Below are 27,500 nucleotides of genomic sequence, written 5' to 3'. Positions count from 1 at the left end.
TTACATTTTTCTACTTGCACTCCTCAAAACCTTATTGAAAGTTAAAGTCGACTATGGGTTGCGTTAGTGTTGGAACATTGATGAAAACGTTTGTTTACATTTACAGTAATTAGCAGATGCTCAGAATGTCCAGAATGACTTGAAATTTCTTTCAAGAAACACATTTTCACACTATTTTAAATAGATTATAGCCAAAGATTAGTGATTACCATAAGGCTAAAACCCTGTTACATAGCAACCAGCGGTGTAAGGTTTGTGTTTTTAATTGGCTGTATAAGATCAGCATTGGCAAGACAATTATTTGTTATTTGGGTTGCATTATATAACAACTACCCTTAGATTTCAATTCACAGTATAAACAAGATTTCTCTTTAGGAAAGAAAACAAAAGTCTTTTCCATGCTAATTGTAGATATATAGATTTGGCTAAAAACAATACACACAAATACGATTTCCGCCTTTTTAATATCGTCGCAGCACCTGAGCTATTGTACTGTATATGCTGTGAGACCGTTAGATAAAGGAGAGAGAGAATGTGTTTACACCCTTATTTCCCGCTACACACTTTTAAGTAGCTGTTTAGAGTTATCATGGCTCTCTACTCGATCTGTATTCATGGAGACAGATGGGTCAGGCTACTCGAGGTGAGAGAGAGAGAGTGTGTGTGTGTGTGTGTGTGTGTGTGTGTGTGTGTGTGTGTGTGTGTGTGTGTGTGTGTGTGTGTGTTGCGATGCGGGGGTGTTGAGAGAGGGGGTCAGAGGGGCCTGTTGTATTGCTGCCCACGCACACTATTCTCATCCCATTAAGGGCTCTGGGGAAGATAGAATGTGAGAGAGAGAGAAAGAGAAAGAGAGAATGAGGAAGGGTATTGAAGGAGAATAAAATCCCATGAGATCATAAATCTTGTGCACTGATAATAGCTACAGTGACATCATCAGCATGTCATCGGTGCAGTACGACCGGAGGATGGCACTTGCACACGTTTATCCGGTGCTATGAAAATATGCCGAGATTCATTTCATCCCAAGAGCAAGGATCATCAAAGCACTGATCTGTTTTCTTACGTTTGCTTAAATGTAATTATATTATTTCTACCACAGTGCTGTGGACTTAATTTTATTCTGATTGGGCAGAAGGTGTGGATTTGTTTTCTATAACAGCAGCTCTGACAATAATACAGCTTCAAGTCACAGGTCTATATTAATGTGCTCCTTCTTATATGTCATCATTTCCATAGCAACAACTTACACATGGACTTCATATAAATGTTTTTTTTTCTTGAAATGGCAGGCCACATCATACCATACTGAGATTGATTATTTTCTATAACAGCATGCTCCAGTGTGCTTTATTCCTATTCTTCTATATGCTACACACTGCCTTAACATTGTGTGTGAATAATGTCACTTGCATTGCCCAGTGAATCGTATTGTTTCTGTGCCCACACCCATAAGTATAAACCTGCCCCATCTGCTACACATCAGGCTACATATCACACCACCTGATGTGGATTATTTTCCTATAACAACATAATGCAAGTAATATAGCTTTGGTTTTCAGTCACGAAATATGTTACACATGCAAATCTTACACAATAAAATGTTGCTAATAATCATAAAAGGAGAAGTGGAAGTTCAGTGGTTAAAGTGTTGGACTACTTATCGGAAGGTCGTTGAGTTTGAGTCTCAGGACTGCCCCTGAACGAGGCTCTTAACCCTCAACCACTCAGCTTATAAATGAGATAAGTGTAAGTCAGTCAGTATCATGGCATCTGCCAGATGTAAATGTAAATGAAAAGAAAAAAAAAAACGCTGGGTGTTCAACAACAGCATCTCATCACAAACTGGACCCCTGTTTCACACACAACAGTTAAACAAGCAATGTTTTCTTTAATGATGTCTCATATGCATCGACATACATGCACACGAACTGCTGTTAAAATTTCCGAGGACTGTATGTACTGTAAGTCTGTTCGTGTGCCTCTGAATACACAAAACAACACAGAATATTTATTAGGCACACTTTTGGCTATGTGATCGATGTTTGGATGTGATGGCAATCATTTAATTTCACTTACGTTATGGGTACACGTCGTTCATCTGCACTTATCTACTTATCTAGAGTACATATCTTGCAGTTTGGTAATACTGTGTAATTATAATTACAATCATTATCAGTAATTATAGCACATTTTCCTGTTAATCACTAGGTAGATGCTGAAATGAAAAGAAAAAAAAAACAGCAATTCATTGTTATTGCCAGCTACATTAATTTATTGCTTTGAGCTGTTTACTCTGAGTATATCACTCCTCAAAGAGCTTCATAACATTTAGTATTAGGAAGGTGGCTCTTTCTTAGATCAGTGTTTCCTGGTGCCGTTTTGTCTGGCAAATTCATTCATCTCAGAAATAAGGGTGGTCCTGAAAGGAACTTGAGTTGCGTGGGTTGTGTATTAAGACAAGCCCTTGGCTTCTCTGGTTAACTTTAATCATCAAATTGGTCTTCTTTTATTGTATGCTAGTTTTATATTGTAGCATAGAATAATACACATAACATATTAATCTTTTTTTTCTATACTAGTAAATGTAAATATATTTATTTCTAATAGAGATGCAATCAACTAAGAATACAGGGTTTGTAATGAACAATACATTTAGAAAGAAGTAAGTAAGAAAGAAAGAAAGAAAGAAAACCTTTCGATATAGGCCACGCCCACTTTGAGTTTAGGTCCAAATACAGATACTGATATTTGGATCGTTAAACTGACAGAGTTGCAAAACTGCTTTACGCCCCAAATATGATCATATAAGCTGCTATGTGGCAGTTTCACAAGACCGGTGAACCAGTCTGAGCCACTCCTTGTTCTGTACTGAGCCTATTGTGCAGTGTTGCACCTGACTTCACTGCTTTCAGCTGAAACTGTGCTATTATCATAAGTCTTGTGAACTTCACTGAACTATTATGAGCTGTGTAAAGTGAGTGTGAGTGTGATTCTGCACTTCACTGAAACTGAGTGAATGATGATGATGACATCACTGTGTCAGGGCAGTAATTAGCATAGCGTTGTCTAGTCGTTATGAGCCTGTCTTTTATCACCGTGTAATGAATTAGAAATTTGAGGGTGTAGTGTTCGTAAACATTCTATGACCTTACTGTTATAATGACCTAATTGACTGTAAAAGAAATGGGAGATATGTAAGGAATTAAACATGGTAATGTCTCATGTTATAGGAAAATAATCCAAAGTATGGTGCTGTGATGAAGCGTTTTTTGCAGAACCCTTTTTAATCATTTATAGATAACATTAAATGTTATGGAACATCTGCAAAGCAAGTTAGTTCCTGTTACACCTAACTTACAACGTAGCCTATATAAATAGTCATTTCCTCACCAGCCTCTGTTTGTTTATTTGTTCTGGAAATAATAGGCCAAAAAAAAATGCAGCCTGTCATGTTTCTGAAAAAGTCCTGAAGACTGTCACGTAGTAGAAATCCTACGGTCTGTTGACACTAAGGTCTCCATTCATAAGCGGTAGATAAACATCTCCTAACGTAAAATAGCACCATTCCATCATTATCTGTTGTTCTGTTATGTAACCAGTGGCATGTTTTTAGATGACTGGATAATTTAGATCTTTCAATGTATAAGTCTATATAAAAAAAACTCTTACTGTAGAAACAAATCTGTATTTCAGTGTCATTTCAATTACAGCCAAAACTCATCACGTTATAAAAAAAACTTCTGACCAATCAGATTCTATAATTCCACAACGCTTTGATATAGAAACTTATAATAGTAAGGTCACAATATGTGATCTCCCTTACACACCCTGTCTGTCCTCCTCCGCCTGTCTCACTGTCACACAGGATGGCAGTAATGTCTCTCTCATTCTCACACACACACGATGATACATGGCCACTCGTTTGGCCACAAGCTAATTTAATTTTGAATTGAGGGTGTGGCTTCTCTGTTGTGTCTTTTCTGGTCTAAACTTTGTTTACGTCCATGTTTCTCAGCACCCGGCAAAAAAACCACAATAACACACAACACACTTCTGCACACATCACACTGAGCTGGCTTCGTCTACCACCACTCCCACCAAGTGTATCATTACCCGACAACCAGGACAATTTCAGACTGTAATTTTTTCCCAAAGTAGCGTCTCCACAAGGGCGATCTCCATCTTCCTGAGACTCTGTCGGCTGTGTATGGGAGTGTAGCGAGACACACAAGAGAGGATAACAGGATAGCTTTGTGGAGGTCCTTTGAGGTCCTGCCAGAGTCTGAATGTGGATTCTGAGGGATTGTTTGGGGTTTGAAACTGATGAGTGGTTGACTTCTCCAACACAACACAATGTGAGACAGACCTAAACAAAGCACTCAAATGATTATCCAGATGTTTCCTTTTACGCAGCAGCAGCACTGCTTTGGGGTGTTAAAGGTGAAAGGGAATCCAAGCTCTTGCTCAGGATTTGCTTTTTTGTGGGGAAGAGCAGGAAACGTACCGGCTTTTTGACTTTATGTGTCAGATAAACAGGAAGCCGGATGCTTTGACTGTCACTTCAAACACACTGAGGAGTAGAGAGAAGCATGATAGACAAGTAGATATGGAGGTGAGACAGGTGGGCAAAGAGAAAGACAGACTGACTGAAAAAAATATGGCAGTGAGGTTGGAAGGGTCACTCCTGATATTTTTAGTGTCATTTTGTTATTACATGTTTCAGTATTTGTTTTATTAAACATTTTAGTATTTCTTTTATTACACGTTTCAGTATTTGTGTTCTTGCACATTTCGGTAGTTGGTTGATTGCATGTTTCAGTAGTTGTGTTATTACAAATTTCAGTATTTGTATTGGTACATGTTTCGGTATTTGTGTTACTACATGTTTCAGTACCTAAGTTAGCACACGTTTCAGTAGTTGTGTGATGAAAAGTTTCAGTATTTGTGTTTTTCAGTCTCTGGGTTATTGAACAGAAAATCTGATTTTAAGCCCCAGCATTGCCAAGCTGCCACCCTTGAGCTAGGCCCTTAACCTGCTCTGGTACAGGGGTACTCAGGGGTACTCTATCATGTACAATTCCAAAGTTGGGTTATGCAAAGAAAGAATTTTACTATGCTGTAATGCATATGTGATAAATAAAGGGTTTTATTCTATTTTACATGTTGCAGTACCTGTGTTAACACCCATTTCATTATTTGTGTTATTACATCTTTCAGTAGTTGTGTCATTATGCATTTCAGTAGTTGTGTTATCACACACTTCAGTTGTTTTAGTATTACATGTTTCATTATTTGTGTTATTACATCCTTCAGTAGTTGTGTTAATACATGTTTCAGTGGTTTTGTTATCACAGGTTTCAGTATTGTTATTACATGTTTAAATTTTGTGTTAGTACACATTTCAGTAGTTGTGTTAATACATGTTTCAGTAGTTGTGTTAATACATGTTTCAGTAGTTGTGTTATTACATGTTTCAGTAGTTGTATTATTACATGTTTCAGTAGTGTGTTATTACATGTTTCAGTAGTTGTATTATTACATGTTTCAGTAGTGTGTTATTACAGGTTTCAGTAGTTGTGTTATTACACATTTCAGTAGTTGTGTTATTACACGTTTCAGTGGTGGTGTTATTACACATTTCAGTGGTTGTGTTATTACACATTTCAGTGTTTGTTTTATTACACATTTCAGTGGTTGTGTTATTACAGGTTTCAGTATTGTGTTATTACTAAGGTTGGGAACCGAGAACCATTTCTTATTCAAAATCGGTTCTGTTTTTTAACAGGAACCCGGACCCGCTCAGAATTTTTAAGTTTTGGTTCCAAACGCGGTTCCGATGCGATGATGGGCAAAGTGCTGGGAGCGGTCACTTTAAATAGCCACGCCTTACCTCATGAATATTAATTGTTTACACTGTTAACAGTCACGCAACCAAATAAATGCAGCTCACCACAGAAATCAGTCAATCGCGCTGCTGTGCTGAGGTACGCTTTGTGTTAAACATGTCTAAAAAAAAGTCTAAAGTGTGGATTCGTTTCCAAAGCTACAACAATGAAGCAACTCTACCCCCTCTGAGAGGGTTTTCTCCACAGCTGGAGATACAATAAGCCAGGAAAGGTCTCGTCTTCTCCCAGAGAAAGCAGACGTTAATTTTTCTTCAGAAAAATTGCTAACTGTTTTGCTAAGTTGTAATTCTGGATGTTAAATTTGATTTTGGATTTATTTAAATTTAAATGGATATGAATTGAAATGCTCTGTTTAAAATATTTAAATAGTGATTAATAAACAAATGGAATTGCTTAAGTATTGTGCATTATTTTTCACATTTCTTTTATTATGGAATCGGAATCAGAACTGGGAATCGTAAGGCAGGACTGGAACCGGAATCGGAACCGGAAAATTTCTTTTGATACCCAACCCTAGTTATTACATGTTTCAGTCTTGTGTTATTACACATTTCAGTAGTTGTGTTATTACAGGTTTCAGTACTGTGTTATTACAGGTTTCAGTAGTTGTGTTATTACATATTGCAGTAGTTGTGTTATTACAGGTTTCAGTAGTTGTATTATTACATATTGCAGTAGTTGTGTTATTACAGGTTTCAGTAGTTGTATTATTACATATTGCAGTAGTTGTGTTATTACAGGTTTCAGTAGTTGTATTATTACATATTGCAGTAGTTGTGTTATTACAGGTTTCAGTAGTTGTATTATTACATGTTTCAGTGGTTGCGTATTACATGTTTCAGTATTGTTATTACAGGTTTCAGTATTGTTATTACACATTTCAGTAGTTGTGTATTACACGTTTCAGTAGTTGTTATTACACATTTCAGTAGTTGTTATTACACGTTTCAGTAGTTGTGTTATTACATGTTTCAGTAGTTGTGTTATTACACATTTCAGTGGTTTTGTTATCAAAGGTTTCAGTATTATTACATGTTTCAGTATTGTGTTATTACACATTTCAGTAGTTGAGCTATTACATGTTTCAGTATTCAGTATTACATCTTTCAGTAGTTGTGTTATTCCATGTTTCAGTAGTTTTTTATTACATCTTTCAGTAGTAATTGTTTTATTACACATTTCAGTAGTTATTACAGGTTTCAGAATGGGTTTTATGTTTCACTAGTTGTGTTATTACTTGTTGCAGCATTTGTGTTTATTTCTTTGTGTTAATCACATCTATCAGTGAGCATGAGGATTACACATTGCAGTGTGTTAGCGATTACAGTCAAGCTGTCTGTTATTACATCCTGTCTGTTATTAAATGTTGCAGATATATTACACAATATAGTGTAAACAGTATATGCAGTATTTGTCCAACTTCGTGTCAGTATAGGTCTCTGTGTTTACATCATACTGCTTGTGATATTAAAGGTTTCAGTGTTTCTTTTATTACACATTGCTGTTTTTATAATATTTCCTAGTTTTTTGTCATAACATCATGCAGTTTGTGTTGTTACATGTTTCACATGTTCTGTTATTACAGGATGCAGTGCTATGACTGGATGACTGGGTTGCTCTCTGGAGACACAGTGTTATTGTGCTTGTGATTAAAACAGCAGTGGATGCAGAGCTGTGATGATGGTTAGTCACACAAATGACAACATTTTCAGCAGCTAAATCTCACTACTGACTCTGATCAGCTTCCTAAAATGTCACAAAACATACTCTGTAATTATTAATCAATGTATATTCCTGCATAAACTCTATCTACAGTAACTCGGACCAGGATAAATTGGTTACTGAAGATTTACTGAATGAATGAAGTGCATTATTTATTAAGAACTGTGAATTATCCAATAACTATAGTGAAACTAATGTAAAATGTATGTAGTTCTTGGACATATGGATATTAAGTTATATCACATAACAAAATGAATCCAAAGACCATTGAGAATATTTTAGTCATTTCTTTGAAAATCCTTTCATAGAAGGTCTACAAACAGGTTTATTTTAATACTAAACTAATCGCTTCATAACGATGAATGAATACATGCACTAATCTTCAGCAGATCAGGAAATGAGGAAGCATACACGTTAACAAGCCTATACGACAGGAGACGTATATAAATTTTCATTAATAATGCTTATAGTCTTAGATGATAACATTATCAGCTAATTAACTGTATAAATTAATAATGTGACTTGTATTAATGAAAATGTTAAGTTTAACCTGCACCTTAGGATATTTATAGAAATATTTTACTGAGGGAACAGAAATACCGAGAGAGAGAGAGAGAGAGAGAGAGAGAGAGAGAGAGAGAGAGAGAGAGAGAGAGAGAGAGCAGGTACAATTAAGTATACAGTGAGTATGTGGCAAACCCAACGGAAATGAAGATATCTTCAAAGACAGAAAGAGAGATAGAGGGAGAGAAAGAGAAAGAGAGAGAGAGAGAGAGAGAGAGAGAGAGAGAGAGAGAGAGAGAGAGAGAGAGAGAGAGAGAGCACATATGGAAGTGCTTTCTCTGTGTCTAATCCTAATTGGAGTCAGGCAGAAGGCAGGCACACTGCTGGAAGTGAAGATTGCAGCCTGTAAAGGATCACACACCGAGGGTGATGAGCTAAGAGGGCAGCCTGCAGTTTACTGCCTCCTCATATGTGTACTCAAATGCCCTCTGGATCACTTCAAATTAACAGTTCCCTCTCAATAGCGGTGACAAAAACTGTAAATGAAAAGACAGTTTTGTTGAGTTTAAAACAGGGACCTGAATGTGACAATTATGCAACTGGTACACGCAGCAAACACACAACACTAGAGCTGCAGTCTAAGTACTTCTTCCTCTCCCTCTCAATCTCTCTCAAACTGTTTGGCAAACGCAACCCAGTGTTAAGTGGCTTTTCTAGTTTATCTTAAGAGGTCAGTGGGAAAAATAAAACATCACTCGAGATGTGCAATTACAGCCCTCCAACATGACAAACGTCTGCTCCGCGCTGACTTTTTTTTCCTCTCCCTTCTTTCTTTTTTAAAGCGGTTCCCCTTTTTAATGGCTGGTTCTTGACACTGCGTAAACAAACATGGAGGGCTGGCGGTGTGGTGTGTATGTGTGTCTCTTCAGCCAGCACAGGCAGTAGCAACAGCGACGGCGGTTTCGTGGTGAGTGAATTACAGCTTGCTGCAAAGCTGTGGTTTTTCCTGCACGCACGCACACACACACAAACACACATACACACACTGAGCTTGACTTGGTCTGTGTAATGCTCCATTGACTCACTGCACTCTCATTAAAGGCTCCTATTTCATAGGCTCTGGTGCACAGCGTTGCTGTAGGCCACGGACAAGAACACACACGCACCAATGATGTACACTCTTACTTGGGTGGGCCCTGGGTAAGAACCTAAGCTCCTGTAGATTCAGCTTAGCCACAGGTGCTGCTCTGTTCTGTCTGTGTGGGCAGCATGACTATATACACACACGGTGGCTCATTACTAAACTGTTTTCTCTACAGCCCTGGACGTAAACTCAGCCAGATTTATTGGAGTCTGTCGTCTGCCTGCCTTTCTGGCAATGTGCGTAGTTGTGGTTGTGGAGAAAGAAATTAAGCCACGTCCGACCGCACCGTAAACACAGGGTTGATGTTGGAAGCATTACAGGCATATTATGACGACATTTACCCACTAGACTTAATCTGCGGGGAGACTTTTGACTCTTACTTCAGTTGATTTTGAAATTTTGGCTGCGGTTAGATTAAGTTAGCTGTTTTGATGCTTCAAAACTACACCCCTAAATACATGTCTACGTTAAAAGGCTTAATGCTAGCTTTCTGAATTGACAAGCAATTCAAAAAATCTTGTTCCGAATAGCTGGATTTACAACTATGTAGTAGACAGGTGCTTTTTTCTTTGAGTATAAGTATGGCAGTCTGGGAAACCTGTCGAAAGTTGTAACAACTCAATTTTATCTAAAAGATTATGAAAAATGTCACCACAGGAAAGTCCAGTCTCTAATCCATAGGTTTAGTTCACCTAAGGCTGTCTAGCTGTCATTGCACCTGAGCCCAATCCTACAGGTACTGGTAAACACACATAATGGCTCCACTTTGGATCTGTTGGGTAACTTACCAGATGCCTGTTTTCAACACCTTAGGCCTATCTCCAGGGGTTGGTCTTGGTACTCTAATCCAATCAGGGTTCACTTAGCCATTTTTGCAGTTTTCATTCAATTTATTAGAACTGCTCTTTGTTCAATCTCTCCCCTCAGAGCTGTTCACTACGGTTGACCCTATTTGGTGTATTAATCTCCATCTCCATTGCCCTGAGGTTCACCAGGTACCTGAGCCCCTTCACCACAAAAAGATCTTAATTGCTTACCGGGGTTTTCCCAGCCTGTAAGAAGACTGAAAAAAACAAACAAACAGATTTTATAATAATATCTGGCTTTTTTGCCACAATTTAGTCATAGCGATAGCTGCCACTTTTTCCGGTGACTGCCATAGACACAGTATACACTATATTGTGAAGAGTACGTCATAAAATATTGCAAAAAAATGTATTCCACATTTAACAAACCACAGCAAAACTTGTCAGGAATTAAATGTGCATCAAACAGGATACAAAACAGGAACGCTAAGAAAAGATTCAGCTGTATTTTTAGCCCAGTTGTGCAGTTGTGCTCCTTTTTGTGTAGGCACAAAAAAAAGGTCTCATAAGGTGCAAGTGAGAACAACATCAGAGCATTTTCTCAAACCGATACTCTGCTCTATATGTCATGCAGACAATAGATTTGCTAACGGCTAGGTTTCGGTGTCTGTACCTCACGGCTGTGGTTATAGTTAAAGCTGTTGAGTGGTCTGTTTGTGTTCCACTGCAAAAGTGCACTAGCGCTATAAGCTATACAAATTTTAGACTGCGGTCAATCTGTGGTGTTACAAGACACGCAGCAGCCCTGCTAATCTGTGACGCACTTCCTGTGTAGTGCCATGTTCTGTTTCTCAAAACTCTTGACCTCAGCACCCACTTCCTGTTTGAAATAAGCAGATTCTCCCAGGGAGAGTGGAACAAGGAGGCGGTAAAGTGTCCTCAAAAGACAGAAAGTAAGAAAAACAATGTATACTTCTTTGTTTTTTTTTTTGCTGATTCTCAGAACTGGTCATGTATATGTGTAGATTAGGGCTTTTTGCATAGTTATCAACCTCTCTGAAGAAACATATAGAACAAAGCCAGTCTATATTTTAGGAGGTTTTATTGGGGTTTTTGTTATTTCTAACATTAGTCTATTTTTTGGGTTTAATTTCCAATCTTCTTGCTTATGTTTTGAGGATTTATGTAACACAGTACAAGTGAGTGTACACTATGTGTGCTTCATGGCAGCAGTGCAGCAAATACATCCCTTTATTACAAACACAGCTCTCTCTCTTACGACCCCTAACTGCTCTAACACTTATGTCACCTAAGTGTGCACAACTACAAGCTACAAAACATCTGCATGTATTGACATATAAGATGCTTCTGCCTTTTATGGAGAATACTATTAGCAAATTTTTACAAATCAAAAAATGATCATTTTGAGCCAAATCCACCTTCAGTGACATAAGTCTAAGAGTTAGGTCAAGATTTTAAGTTCTTTGTGTTCAGAGTTGGTTCATGCACATGCATATGTTTATTTCTTTGGTTCTCTCTCTCTCTCTCTCTCTCTCTCTCTCTCTCTCTCTCTCTCTCTCTCTCTCTCTCTCTCTCTCTCTCTCTCTCTCTCTCTCTCTCGCTCTCCCTCTCTCGCTCTCTCTCTGTCTCACACACACACACACACACACACACACACACACACACCAATGAAAGTTTACCTTCTGCCTTAAAAATGTTACTAAACCACTTGATAACTTTTGTTATCTTGTTCTTGAGTTCAATATTCAAAATATCCTAACAATCAGACTTACTGAGAAGAAATAAGATCACATAAATTTCTGGAGCCTTTACAGTATGTACACAGTGTTGAAGTTAATTAACAAGCAATTGAACTTTTCATGTTAGCTCAATGTCCTCTGTCCTAAAAACTTTCCTAAGTAAATGTTAAACATATATATGACACATTAATCATTTTTATTTGTTAAATAAATCATTTTGAATCGATTTATTATTTCAATTTGACTTCTAGCCTCCTCTATACAAGTCTCTGAGAATGAGTTGTTCCTACAAAAACGACAATGTATAAGAATGAAATGCATTAATATAATTCATTTCAATGCTACCTGGAATTACTGTCCAAGCCTTTTGACTGATCAGATTTAAGAATTCGATGGGATTAAGTATTAAAAACAAACCATTTTATAAAACCTAGTGTACCACAGATGGTGTTTTTTTTTCAACACATCTAAGAACTGTGTTTGTATATAACATTGTATATGAAATATAAATAGCAGTGTTATTTTAGAACAGCATCAACTGTCTGATTCTAAGATACATAGCTTTTCAAATAATATAATTCCACCGGAAAAGGATTCAGGTACATTATCTTCCAAGCACCACTTCGAGAAAGATTGTTTACATCCAGAAAGTAATTAGCAGACTTCAGTGAGTGGTTTTGATGCAGCTCTATATGGTTGCTCCATCACCAGTCCCTGAAGCTCATTATCGATAGAGCTGTTGTGTAGTCAGCATCCTCTAGACACAATGCATTTGCCAATGAAGAAACACACACACACACACACACACACACACACACACACACACACACACACACACACACACACACACACACACACACACACAGACACACACACAAAACAGCAGAAATAAGAAGGCGAATGCATGTGTAAAAAGCTGTGGTAAGTGTTAGAGCTGTGTCATTGGGCGGTATGGATTTATTGGCCTGTCCAGAAGTGAAAAAAGGATAGGAGGGAAGAGAGAAGAAGGGACAAGCAGCTCGGCACATCCTTACAGTCGATTGCTCACTGGAGCTGAAAATGTGTTTTCAGATCTGGGTTTGACATGCTTGCTGTCCCTTGGGAGAAGAAGGGATGAGCAAGGCGGAAGGAGAGAAAGAGACGGAGAAAAAAAAAAGAGTACCCGGACCAAACATCTCAGGGGTGACACAATGTTTTCGGGAGGTTAGAATGTGGGTCTCTGATGGAGAATACTAGGAGAAAGAGATTATGTGACATCAGGGACATGTGGCACGTAGAACCTGTGTGTGTGTGTGTGTGTGTGTGTGTGTGTGTGTGTGTGTGTGTGTGTGTGTGTGTGTGTGTGTGTGTGAGAGAGAGATTGCGTGCAAGCGTGCGTGTCTGTGAATTCATGCAGCTAATGGCCAACTCAGGAAGATGGACTGCACGTATGATAGACAGTCGAGTCACACTGTGCGTGTGTGTGTGTGTACACAAGTGTGTTGTGTCGAGTGCGCAGTGTCAAACTGAGAACCCTCAACCTGACAGATACACAGTACACATCAGTGATTGCCATGCAGGGGGATAAAGTGGAGAGTTTACCCATCATGCCATTGTTTTTCCAGTGTGCTGCCAGTCTGCTCTGACAGTCAACCCAAGAATCAGTGACAAATAACACTCTCACTATAAGTAAACATTGGAGAATGTCAGTTCTCTGTCAAAAACACAATACAGATGACAATATAGAGTAGGAAATAAACGCTATTATAATCATAATAATTTTATTTACTTTTACTTCAGATTTAAAATTCAGACTATATCTACTTTTGTAAGATATCGTCTGTTTACAGAGTTTCTGACATTTCTGCCGGTGATGGTGCTGGTAAAGGATGCAGGATTTTAGATTATTCATTCATTCATTCATTTTCTACCGCTTACCCGAACTTCTCGGGTCACGGGGAGCCTGTGCCTATCTCAGGCATCATCAGGCATCAAGGCAGGATACACCCTGGACGGAGTGCCAACCCATCACAGGGCACACACACACTCTCATTCACTCACACACACACACACACACACACACACACACACACACACACACACACACACACACACACACACACACACACACACACACACACACACACACACACACACACTACGGACAATTTTCCAGAGATGCCAATCAACCTACCATGCATGTCTTTGGACCAGGGGAGGAACCCGGAGTACCCGGAGGAAACCCCCGAGGCACGGGGAGAACATGCAATCTCCACACACAAGGCGGAGGCGAAAATCGAACCCCCAACCCTGGAGGTGTGAGGCAAACGTGCTAACCACTAAGCCACCGTGCTCCCCGATTTTAGATTAGCAAGTCACAATTTCCTGTTAATTTGTGATGGTTTTTTTGTATCTTAAAGGGCAAATTGGCTTTTTATATACCCTCTCAGAAGGAACACAATGTCATATATGGTGCACTATACCTGAAGTAAAAAAAAAAAGGTAAAAGCTTCCAGTCCATGGAATTCCCCAGACTGTTCCTTTCACATGGTGTTAGTTTAGACATGAAAATCTGCAATGTTTTAGTAATCTACAAACATCAACGTGTCCAGATCTTGAGTCTTAAGTATCCTGTGGTATTAGTCTCGTGATATTGGGATTGGGACATGACCTTCCTTCATAAAGACAGACCACAAGACTACACAAAAAGATTTAACTCCATTACCAGGACTGGTCAGGTCAACTGTAATGCTTTTACCGTCAATGCAGCCTTCAAATTTATTCAAAACAAGGTAATTTACTTCTCACATTAAATGTGAGAACTTTTTGGCATATGGCACTCACAAGGCAGCTACTTTGCAAAAAAAACAGCATGTGTGTGGGTGTGAGTGACGTTTAGACCTAGCCAACAGTAAAGCATCCTAATAAAGGTCATTATACAGTAATCACCTGTCCCCATGTGTTCGCTCTGATCCTAGAGTTCTCTCTTTCCATATTCTGGACAGTTGTGTTACCAGGGCAACAGCTGCTTATTACCAGCAATGTTGGTACAAGCCCCACAGCCTAGGTAACCGTTAAGCATTTATTCAAGGCCAAAGAATTATCGACAGCATTGCTGTACTGGGGATTCATGCTTGATTCATTTATAATCCTTGTCTCAACTCTGTTCAAATCCCCCATCAATTGCTTGAAAAGTGTACAATCCAAAAGCAGAGCTAATATGAACTCCTGCTTGCGGTTGTGGTTCATTTCCCCCAAGTAAGTTGTTTTGGCTGCACCGATTTGTTCCAATAGAGACAAAAAAGAAGAAGTAGGCGGCTGTGTCCCAAACCAAACGACCATTTGGGATGTAACCCAACACATATCATTGCTCGGAGGAATGATTAATAGCGTCGTACCTTGAATATGATGTCACATCCATCGCTTGGCTCGGTATCATTTAGCTGTGAATGCAATCATAACAGCACCAATTAGAATCCAAACCTAAGTGAACCGCTCGTTTCTTGCCAAGCCTCACAGCTCAACACGTGGGCCGAGGATATATGTCATGAACAGTGACGTTTATTGCCTTGTAAATCAGTGGTTGCTGCCTCTGCGCAAGCTCATCCAAATATAGGCCTTCCTCCAAAATCATATTTTCTACACTGTAACTCAGAAAACAGTCCTGACGGTGCATTCCACAAACTTTGCCTATGTTAATCTGAAACACTGCGGTGTAACCGTACTCTATCAAGGCGTGTGTAAAATGAGATTGGCATGTTGCCACTAAAAGATTATTGCACCATCATGGCGTATGGGGCTTTAATGGATATCCAGGGCAAAGCCGAGGCTAAAACATTTATACATCAGAGAATGAAAGAGCCGCCATTAAATTCACATATTTCAGAGCAGTAACTGAATATTACATGACTTTATCCCATTAAAGCAAACTGAGTATTCTATTTGTTTATAGCTTGCCATCAGTGCTACTTATGCTAATTGCCAAGAAACCGCAGGCTAGTTGGAGAGACATTAACATGCACAGGCTTGTAATTAGAGAACTAAGAGAAAGCACATTTTTAATCTTCTTTGGTAAAGAAGACTAATGGTTTTTGCCTCACACACACAGTCAAAGCATTAATCTCTGTTGATTTGTCTAATTGCTTTCTGTCTCTCACATAAAGACCATAGAATGATTATTATAGTGTTGCCTAACAGGAAAATGTGTTTCTATCCGGATCATCAGAGCTGTGGTTGTGCTGTCACGTCCTGGAGGAGAGTGTTATAGATCAGTGACACAAGCAAGGTCATAACCCTAAGTTGAATACTGGGAGAATGGATGAGGGCGGAGCTAAGAAGAGGTTGACGTGTCTAACAGTTCTTTTTTGTTTCTTTTAATGGATTAATGAAGAATTTTTTTTCATGTTGTTGTCCTTTCGGCTGCTCCCTCGTTGGGGTCACCTGGTCTGTATATTTGATCTGGCACAGGTTTTATGCCGGATAGCCTTCCTGACACAACCCTCCTATTTTATCCGAGCTTGGGAGTGGCTCGGATAAAATCAGTATGAGATATTAGTGTATAGTTGGTTAAGATTGTCACAATGAATCTTGCCAGCGTCATCAGTCAGGTTTCTGAGCATTGTAGCTACACAAACTTTTAGCAAGTATTATTCTGACCTAGCTGTTTACCTATACCACAAGCTAGCTAACGTACTGTACTATATTATTTATACCACAGCCATGCTAAATGATCTACCAAGGACTTGATGGTGGAAAGAATTTTAAAAGTGTATAATATTTAAATAACGCATATATAGTAGAATAGAGGGGCTCGGTGGCTTAGTGGTTAGCACGTTCGCCTCACACCGCCTTGTGTGTGCGGAGTTTGCATGTTCTCCCCGTGCCTCGGGGGTTTCCTCCGGGTACTCCGGTTTCCTCCCCCAGTCCAAAGACATGCATGGTAGGTTGATTGGCATCTCTGGAAAATTGTCTGTAGTGTGTGAGTGTGTGAGTGAATGAGAGTGTGTGTGCCCTGCGATGGGTTGGCACTCCGTCCAGGGTGTATCCTGCCTTGATGCCCGATGACACCTGAGATAGGCACAGGCTCCCCGTGACCCTAGAAGTTCGGATAAGCGGTAGAAGATGAATGAATGAATGAATGAATGAATGAATGAATGAATATATAGTAGAATATAAAAATAAACAGTGAGTTTATCTAACATTTGTGGAAGGAGTCTCCAGTGTCAGAGTTTCATACCTATCAGGTAAAGTTGTAATTAAACATTTTCAACACTTCAGTCTTCAGGATGAAGAGCTTCAGGATTTTGTTTTTGAATAATATTGTCACTACTAGCATAATTCTTGGCTATAGTGTATGATTATCTAAACAACCAAAAACACGTGATCTAGCATACACAGATATGTCACTGGGGAGTCAGACAAACTACTGCAACGACCTTGTAGAGAGTCATTTCCCTTGAAACAAGCACAGAATGAGTGTTTATTATGTTGCTAACGCTTTGTCTGACTGTCAAATATGTTGCGTCTGGAAACTTGGAGCACTCGATCCTCAGCTTTCTGCTAAACCTGCATCATTTCCATCAATCCCACCTCCTTCAGTATGTATTTCAGAGGCATGAGTGAGAAGTTTTGGGTTTTGTCTTTGTGTGTGTGTGTGTGTGTGTGTGTGTGTGTGTGTGTGTGTGTGTGTGTGTGTGTGTGTGTGTGTGTGTGTGTGTGTGTGTGTGTGTGTGTGTGTACTCTGCAAGACAGCCTCAGGCTTGTCTGATCCTGTGTCTCAACCCCTGCTTGGTGCTGCTTGATAACTCCATGTTCATAGGGTGCACTCTTCTCCCACTGCTGTCAGTTTTTTCGTTCCTCCTCTCATTCCTGCCACTCCTCCCCCACCACACACATATACACATTTCCTGTATTTGAGTGTGTTCTGACAGGAGGTGCAGCTCGAAAGCAATCCGTTGCCGGTGAAGGAGATATTTTTAGAGAGCTCATGTCAGTCACCAGACGTGGAAGTGATCGTGTGAAGTCAATTTCGCCTGGAGGGGGATTTCTCGATCTCAGCATGGCAGCATGCATGAGACACAGTGAGAGGGGGAGAACTTGAAAGAATGAGCATGAAACAGAGTGAAAGATGACTTTTTTCCCGTCTTTTCTTTCTCTCTTTATTCTGGTAAGGTCACAAAATTAGCAGCTAGGAAGGCTGACAGAGAGATGCCCTGCAGGGACAGATAGCCTTTATGTGCAGCATGCTGCCTGGTACTGAGAGTGAAATACACTGGGCTTGATTGTCTTGCCATGTCAGCCTGCTCCAGTCTCCTCTCTGCTCATACACAATTACACTTCATAAACACGTCCAGTCTGAATAGAGGCCTGCAGGAGACACAATACATGTCACAGTTCTATGCGGTAGTTCAAATTAAAATCAGAGAACAAATTCACATGAATAACAAGTTAGTGGATTAATTCCTGGTTAAAGGAATACTCCGGTCATTTCAGACTTACTGTATGTCTGTATTTATAATTACCACAGACATGAATTTGCATCTCTTTTTTCTCTTCTTATTCCAAAAAAAATACAGCTTGTCATGTTACCAAAAAAATTCAAAGCAAAAAGTCTGGAAATCTTAAAGATTCAACATTATTTTTGACTACTGGATAGCACTTACACTGGAGTCTCCTTCCATGTAGAGGTTTTAAATCAACATCTGCTTGAAGAAAACATCATCTTATTAACATTTCAGTTTGTTAGGTTCATATTGTGGTAAGAAGCTGAAATAATGATGCATTGATATAACACAGTGATTTGTCTTGCACTATCTACAATCTGTGATGTTCTGTTATAGAAAAATAAACGTTTTTCGACCAATCAGATTTGAGAATTCAATACGCAGTAGCGTAAATTGATCTAGAGCTTCATTTATAAGCCTGCTATAAAAATGTTTGTTTTGCATAAAGGTTTAGTCACAGAATTGAACAAATGTCCTTGGACTTCTGTTATAAGTGCGTTTCGAGTAAACAGGTCATATTCTGTCAGTTATCCATGAAATTAATTAACCCCCTCTCTTATATCGAATCACAAGCAATCGATCTATCAATACAGTTAGATGTAAAAAGAGAAAAATGTAGATTTGTTTTCCTGTTTAAATTACTTTTTGTTGTCCCTGAGATGTTATGTGCATGTTTGGAAGACATGGCGATTTAACTCGGTCGTTTAACACTTAGGTAAAACTCGTCCCTAGGAGTTGTCTCTCTATAATCATCACCTGCAGCATGTAGCTCTCAAGATGTTAGCAACGCACTCTTCCTAACTCTCTCTCTTTTTCTCTCTCCTTTTCACATCTCTCCACATCTCACATTAGACTCTCTACCTGCATGACAGCATCTCTGTCACAGCTGTAATCAGGAGTAACAGTGACTTTTCAGATCACTGAATCAGAATATATATATATATATATATATATATATATATAAAATTTGGTGTCATTTCTAGACTGGATTACTGTAACGCACTGCTGGCAGGTCTACCTATGAACGCAATCCGTCCTCTGCAAATGATCCAAAATGCAGCTGCATGGCTTGTTTTTAACCTGCCAAAGTTCTCGCATACCACCCCGCTGCTGCGATCCCTCCACTGGCTTCCGGTAGCTGCACGCATCCGATTCAAAACACTGATGCTAGCCTACAAAGCCAAAAATGGACTAGCTCCCTCTTACCTAAAAGCCCTCATCACTCCTCGTACTGCACCCCACACCCTCCGATCTACCAGCACTGCTCCACTGGTCCCACCATCTCTCAGGGTAAGAGGCAAGTATACTACAAGACTCTTCTCTGTTCTGGCACCAAGGTGGTGGAATGAACTTCCCCTAGAGGTCCGGACAGCTGAGTCACTGGCTATTTTCAAGCGGCTGTTGAAGACCTACTTATTCAGGAAACACTTCAACTAGCACTTCTTTCCTTATCTTTTGCATTTATTTAAAAAAAAAAAATTGGAAACTTTTTTATTGTACCTTTGAACAATGTTTTAAACTCATGGTATCTTACGTAGGTAACCTGGAGAACCAGCATTATTGTATCCAATGAAAGAGATTTAAGCACTTATGTATGTCGCTGTGGATAAGGGCGTCTGCCAAATGCTGTAAATGTGTATATATATATATATATATATGTAGAGAGAGAGAGAGGAAGCTTTTTTTGTTTTTGCCACGGCTGACATCTTAAAATCTCCGCTTCACCATGCCCACATCATTCAACTCCCATCAACAGCAGATTGACTCTCCACTCCACACAGATATATGCAGCAAATTAGAGCTCACTACAGATTGCTCCAGCTTGACTAAGGCTTTGAGGAAGTGTGCGCTTGCATGTGTGTGCGTGTCCGTTGATGTTTCCCAGCTCTCCCTCCTACTCAAAACACCCTTCACGCAGCTGAAGTGTATATATGTGTGTCTGAGAGATAGGCAGTGAGAGAGGCTCTTGGCTGTGACCTCATGCTGTTGATCACGTTTTGTCTGAAACTCATCTGCTCTGGCCAGGCTCTGAAGAGGCCTGTGAGAGTCTCTGTCATTCATAGGAAGCCACTCAAACCCTGATGCCCTCAGCCTCCCCAAATCCCAATTAATGAGCAAAAAGCCTGAAAGGGGGTGCTTGACTTCAACAGACGTACTTTAATTGTTCTTCTCCATCCCCCTGGAAACTGTTCTCTCACATATACATCACAGAGCTGGACTTCTCTCAGCTCTCTGTGTGAGGCGGTAGATTAAACACCGAAGCTGGAAACACACCGAAAATTTTCTCGATGACTTTTTACATGATGTTTTGTGACTTTTAATGGATCGATCTCTATAGATCACGTTTCCTCATGCTAGATTTTCATTCATAGAACTGTCTCGGTCACCTCGGTCAGACCTTGAATATCTCCGATATCACTTCATCTCATGCAGGAAATACAAACAAGAGTTTTCTTTTCATTTGAAGTTTAAGATACAAAACAGAAGGAAATCTGCAATCTGCATAAAAATGCTTCAGATTTTTTAACTTAACTGTAGCGTCTTTTCATGCACGTGCAAATGTTTACAAATTTGCACTCAGCCAATTAAACGTATACAGTATATAAAATTTTAAAAGCCAGAAAAGCTATTTATTTGTTTAGGGGTTGTTCAGGAGAATTAGCATGTTCTGCGAACACTGTTTATCATCTCTGGGGCGATTGGCCAGTGGTGATGTATAAAATAGTGGGAATGGGTGGAAGCTTCCACTCGGTTACAAAAACACATTAGCCTTACAATTAGCAAAGCTATTAGTTTAAACACATTTTCAATTAGAGGCGTGATAGCGCCTTTCCTGGTTTAAATCAAGTAACTTGTAATTGTTTTTTTTTATTGATTATTTATCCGGGTGTTTGGAGCCATGTTTCACTTTAAGTTAGCCTGATGTAATGAAGCTGTTTCTTAGAAAGTTAATCCAACGAGTTCGCGTCTAATGGACCAAATTTAATGGCATGTTCGTTAATAAAAAGTTACACTATCAAACTGTTAACTTGCCATTTTTAGATAGTATTTCTAATTATTTGTAATATAACAAGATGAGATGTCATTTGTAAAAGGAGATTTAATATACTTATATTATAAGATCCTTTCCTGTTAATACTTCTCCTTTGCCATGAGTGGGTGGTGGTGCAGTGGGTCATGTTGCTGCCTCACAGCTTCAGGGTCCCTGGTTCAATCCTGACCTCAGAAAATTTCACATGATCCTGACTTCAGGAATTTTACATGATCTCTCTTTGTGGCTTTCCTCCCACCTCCTAAAAATATCCCGATCCTGAATAAATGTGTGTTTAAGGTTCTCAGTAATGCACTGGAATCCCATCTGGGGTATATTCCTTCCTTGTTCCCAGTTTTTCCACTATAGCCAGCAACAGGATCCACTGTGACTCTGAGTCTAGTGAAGATGAATGAAATGTATAAAGCCTTTCACCATATCTCGTAATGCGTCTCGTATATTTTTATACAGCTATAATGATTGCTTTATAAAGCCCCATTTTCAGCGCAACTTACACGTATAACTTAACTAAGCATGTTTTTACAGTAGATTATTGAAACACTGCTAAGATGCCAAGATGCCACTGGTAAGATTGTGCCATTTTTATAGTCTTCTTGAGGTAATAGTAGAAATCTGCAACATAAAAAGCACCACTGTGCTTTCACTTATTACTGCATGCTGTTTTCTATCCCACTTGCTTATTGGCCTGGAAATTGCCTACTTTTCTGGAAATCATCATCGACTTTCAGGAACTCTTTTTGAATGGTACTTAAAAACACTTCTGAAGCAGCGTTTACCTCAGTATGGGGTGTTGGAGTGCGCAAAGTACAAAGTTTGATTTTGTAGCTTTTTAAGACACAGACAGTCATTTTTCTGAGCCTCTCTGTAGCATATTGACATTCACTCCTCACTCAGTGTTACATGCACAGTCATTGATTTTACTCACTTTTTCTTGTTTGTCTTGTGGACCATTTTTGAGCAATTTCAGGTATGTAATAGACAAATCGGATTTCATGCCGGGGACACAGTCCTGTGCAGGCTCATCTTTTCTGATAACTGTAGCTGGCTGCTGAGAATTAGCCTTGTGTCGAGGAACCTGATCTGAAATCTGATTTTCACCTCTCACCTGCACGAGTACGTAAACACATCACCGATCAGTAATTCATGTTATCTCGTGGCCTCAAGCTTCTTTTAAACTCAATTTTATACTCCATTTGTGATTAAACTGTGAGAGAGATTTCGTGTTGTCTGTGATACGCATTGCTGTACACAGCACCTCCATCGCTGTGCCATTAGAGCTTCATGCATGCTAGGAAAGTGCTACACCGACCATTAATGGAGGCTTTAAAACTGAAGGTTAAAAGCGGCCCATCCTGCTCGGATCAATTCTTTATTGTGCAAGACGAGCACGGCCGCCATGACTTTTTCACCTTGTTAACATAATGCAAGCTTTAAAAAGCAATTGAATAGATTTTTTGGCATAAATAATGCAAGTGGCAGGAGCTCGGTAACAGCAACAGGTTACGGGTAAGTCATCACTTTTTAGAGCTGTTTCAGTCTGCGCTTTTAAAAGCTTTTTAGGTAGAGACTGAGATTGTCCTCTGTGTAAAATGAAGTATACTATACAGATACACAACACTTTGTTTTAACAGGAAGAAAGAAAGTGGTTTATGACCAAACTACCAGATTATTAGTGTAGCCCAAGATAAAATCAGCCCTGTTCATTTAGTTCCAGCATTAATACTACATTATTTTGTGTTTTATATTATCAGGTGACTGCGTATCAGATTGAAATGCTTTGTCCTAAAAATAGCCAATATTAGTGAAAAATATTAGACAAGTAGGCACAGGCTTCCCGAAGACCCGTGGTAGTTCGGATAAGCGGTAGAAAATGAATGAATATAAGGAATATATATATATATATATATATATATATATATATATATATATATATATATATATATATATATATAATAATTATCTGTAAAAATGATATAGGTTTTTAGTGTGTATTAGTGAATGTATAGTGTGTGTGTGTGCTGTGTGTCTGTGTATGTGTGTGTGCGTGTGTCTGTGTTTGTGTGTGCGTGTGTGTGTTGTGTGTCTGCGTATGTGTGTGTACATGTGTGTGTTGTGTGTCTGCGTATGTGTGTGCGTGTGTGAGTTGTGTGTCTGCGTATGTGTGTGTGTTCGTCTATGTGTGTGTGTTTGTGTGTGCGTGTGTGCGCGTGTGTGTGTGTGTTGTGTGTCTGCGTATGTGTGTGTGCGTGTGTGTTGTGTGTCTGCGTATCTGTGTGTGCTTGTGTGTGTGTTTGTGTGCGTGTGTGTGCGTGTGTGTGCTTGTGTGTGCGTGTGTTTGTGCGTGTGTGTTGTGTGTCTGCGTATCTGTGTGTGCTTGTGTGTGCGTCTGTGTGTGTTTGTGTGCGTGTGTGTGCGTGTGTGTGCTTGTGTGTGCGTGTGTTTGTGTGTGTGCGTGTGTGTGCGCTTGTGTGTGCGCTTGTGTGTGCGTGTGTGTGTGTGTGTGTGTGTGTGTGTGTGTGTGTGTGTGTGAGAGAGATTTGGCAGTACAGTATAACTATTGTGAATAAAGTAAGAAAGCAATTAGTACAGAATATCTGTGAATCAATCAATAAAATCTGACTGAGGTAACGTTGTGTAGAAAATCCCAGAAAAATAATAAGTCCCAGTCCTACGAGTCATTTTCAGTAGTCTTGAGAAATTCTCGAACATGGATAATATTAATAAAGAGAAACTACTTGCCCAGATCTGCAATAATATAGAAAAGTCTGTCTCGGTGTAATATCTTGTGTGTACACTGATGTCGTATATGTTAATCTATTAAATTCTGTATGTCCAGCACTTTGGTTAACATTTCCCTGCTTAAATGTGTTTAATAAAGAAAATGAACCACTTAAACTATCCAAGCATACCTCAATAGGTCCAGAGTTCCATTCCTCACTCTCATAACAACATCATTTTCCTATTAGATTCACATTAGTGCCTGAACAATATGCATTAAATGTATAAGCTGAGAGGTTAAGAGAGTAACGAGTGTAATTTCACTGAACGCTTAGCACTAGAAATCCTACTGCGTCCCGCTCTTGCGGTCTGATTTTAGGAGGTCTCTTTTTTTTAGGTTGGTTGTTTTGACAGGAATTTTCAAAGTAAGCTGAGCTTTCATCATTATCTCTTCAAATATTTCGACACTTTAAGACGATGTGGTGATTTTAAACAAAGAACCGATTTCTATTTGATTTGAACTGTGTTTGATTTGAGTCTGAAATTTCCAACAAAAAAAAATTGTAGGTGTGTATGTGTTTTCTACTTGGGGGATTTTGAGAATAATGGGAGATGATCGATGATCCCGGGCATCAGACATAAAGAGCATTTGCATTATTAGCTGATGTGTAATGGAGGACATCTGAACATCACAATCAAGTGCAATGGTCACTATCAAGACCATTGCACTTGATTGTGACCATTGCACTTGATTGTGATGTTCAGATGTCCTCCATTACACATCAGCTAATAATGCAAATGCTCTTTATGCTCTTTACTATCAAGACCTCTACTGATAATCACTCCAGGACACAAGACTTGCAAGAACGAGACCATAGTTGCAGGTTGGGCAAATAAAGATCGAGCTCAATTGGAGTTCTCGGATCTTTAACTAAGAAAAACTCAGTTTTATTTTACAGTCTGGCTATAATAAAATTTATATAGTGCCTAAATGGTATTTGGAGTGATGTGTAAGGTGATATTTGAATATAATGAAGGTGGATGTAGCATGAAATGGCTAGTACGTGTGTGTGTGTGTGTGTGTGTGTGTGTGTGTGTGTGTGTGTGTGTGTGTGTGTGTGTGTGTGTGTGTGTGTGTGTGTTATGAAGGCAATAGAAGTCAGCAGCCTCTGAGTGAAGGAGATGGACCTTGGGCAGTTTTCCAGGCTTTTGATAAGAGGACTAGAGGCTGATAACTGGGTAGCAGCAGCACTCAATGAAGTCAACAGCGAGGCAGGGTGGGGATTCTCCCAAGCCGAGGATAATCCTACCAGCTCCCATTTAGAGCCACATTAACATGCTAATGTGCCGAGAGCTGCTGTCTGGAACAGGGTCGGGGGCGTGAATAAGCCACACGCATTTGCCTCAGATTCTCTCAAATCGCAAAACCACATTATCACCTTTTAACGATTGAGTTATTCATTTTGTGCAGGCAGCCGTCATCCGTCTTGGTCTCAGTCGTGTTAAATCCTGGGTGCAGCTGCATGCACCGAGGTGTTCTCGTTCCGCTCACTTCTTCAATTTAATAAGCCTTATCAGTAAAGCCCAGAAAGAGGTAGATCCTCCTTTTTTTTCTCTGATCCTGCGTCGTCCGGGACTACTGATTGTCTTACTCGTACTGGAGAAAGTCAAGTTAACGAGTGTTTCGTTTTTGAGTAAACAGAAGTCCAGACTGTCTTAGAATGGGCAGGATTGTGTAGATTTTGTGCTTTTTATAATTAAGATCCATACAGAGTGTGTCAAAGCTAAAAAAGGAAATTCTTAAAAATAAGGCACAAATTTGTCATTTTATTGTAACACCGGATGTCCGGATGTTAATATAATGACTATAGATTGACTAAATGACATTTCATAACATGCCTTTCGTGTTATTTTCTCTGTTAACATCTTTACGTAACAACATAAGTGGAGCATCAGATGAGGATATGATATCTGTGAGCTACACGGCACACGAACGCACAAAATTGCGTACGCAATAATTACAATTAACGAAACAATTAAATGAAAACTTTTCAGTATGTCTGAACGTTTCCATGAAGTTAATGAACTCAAAAATAAACTATTAAAATGAATAAATTAGCACAATGTAATATTGTGTGTTATTTACCTATTTAGATCAATTGTGTAACATCATGATTAGGGTCTTTTCTCATATGCAGTGCAACTGGTGTAGGAGGATAGAAAGTGGAAGAAGACATGAGTCATAAAGAATATTCACTTACTAAACAAGAAACTAGTTTTGTTCCCCATTTCGGTGTTTTCAGCAGGAAATGCACTCTCAGGCTCTGCATCCCAGACCACTGCCACAGTGACCTTTGTCATTGTAGCTTGGTCTTCGAATGTGCTCCATTTGTGTTATTTCACTCTGCGACAATAAGCACTTCCATTTTTCCCTTAGCAGAAAGCCTGAAGTCCCCACGGAGATGCACTGATTTTATGCGCCACCTTTTAGGGACTCTGAAACGTTCGCTTGTTCCCTTGGAAACGGCGCCGAGGGCCGGCGAGGCCGTAGATCTGTTCTGACCCGAACAACAAAAGAGCGTTGACCTTTTTTTCCACAGCGCTAAAAAGCCACAGCCAAAACCCTGCTCTCTTTTTGTCTCAGCATGGCATGTTACAACACAAAGTGGAGGGAGTGAAGTTGTTTTCTCTTTTGGCTTCGGCAAAAATACGTTGAGACGAATAATAGACTACTGTATACTTCATAGTATTCAGAACCGGTATATCTGCTTATTTATTACATTGCATGTCATCATTTCCATTTTGAGAATGCTTAAAAGATGTGAGATCGAGTGCTTTAACCGCTCAGCCCTAGGGTTAGAATGTGTTAATGAGACTCTTAGGACAGGCCTATGGGACTCCTGTTGCTGTGTATCTCTAGTGACATGTGAGGAAGTGATACCTCAGTCTTAGCAGGACGTTCTCATTGGATAAGAGGTTACCGTGACAACTTTAGGAGAGTCATCAGAGAGACAGGGTCATCTGTCATTCACACGTAGTAAAAAAGACTGAAGCGTCCACTATGACATTCATTAGATAGGGTGTCTGGGAGTGTGGGTGTGTTGACTGAAAGTACAGCAGTCACACATTAACCAGGACACCCTTTTGTGTTGTGCCTAACATTACAGAATTGTCCTCAAGGGACAATTTAGCCAACACTTTGAAGTTTTCACAGTAGGGAGGAACAGGACAAAATCAGGTGAGCTGAGAAGACAATGGACCGATCAAAAGAAAAAAGACAACAGAGGCACAAAAAAAAAAATTAGCACCTCTGAAGCACACACTCCGAGTTTCGGTGGTGGAAGCCACTCTCAGTTGTGAAAAGCTTTTTAAAGAGCGATTTTACAGGTGGAGATGAGTGCTATTG

The 27,500-nt window shown here is 39.5% G+C and overlaps 1 protein-coding gene across 1 annotated transcript in view; it reads left to right on the top strand.

Annotated features, from left to right (window-relative positions):
* The first annotated feature begins 10,942 nt into the window (after positions 1-10,942).
* The window catches only part of tle3b (TLE family member 3, transcriptional corepressor b), a 52,948-nt gene continuing 36,390 nt past the window's right edge, over positions 10,943-27,500 (top strand). The window contains exon 1 of the mRNA XM_047808993.1: positions 10,943-11,035. Coding sequence (XP_047664949.1) covers position 11,035 — 1 coding nt within the window. The 5' untranslated portion in view covers positions 10,943-11,034. The remainder of the gene's footprint in view (positions 11,036-27,500) is intronic.

Source organism: Tachysurus fulvidraco, chromosome 1, assembly GCF_022655615.1.
Source record: "Tachysurus fulvidraco isolate hzauxx_2018 chromosome 1, HZAU_PFXX_2.0, whole genome shotgun sequence".
Taxonomy (NCBI): Eukaryota; Metazoa; Chordata; class Actinopteri; order Siluriformes; family Bagridae; genus Tachysurus; species Tachysurus fulvidraco.
The sequence above is the reverse complement of the archived record's forward strand: the minus strand, read 5'-3'. Positions and strand labels throughout refer to the sequence as shown.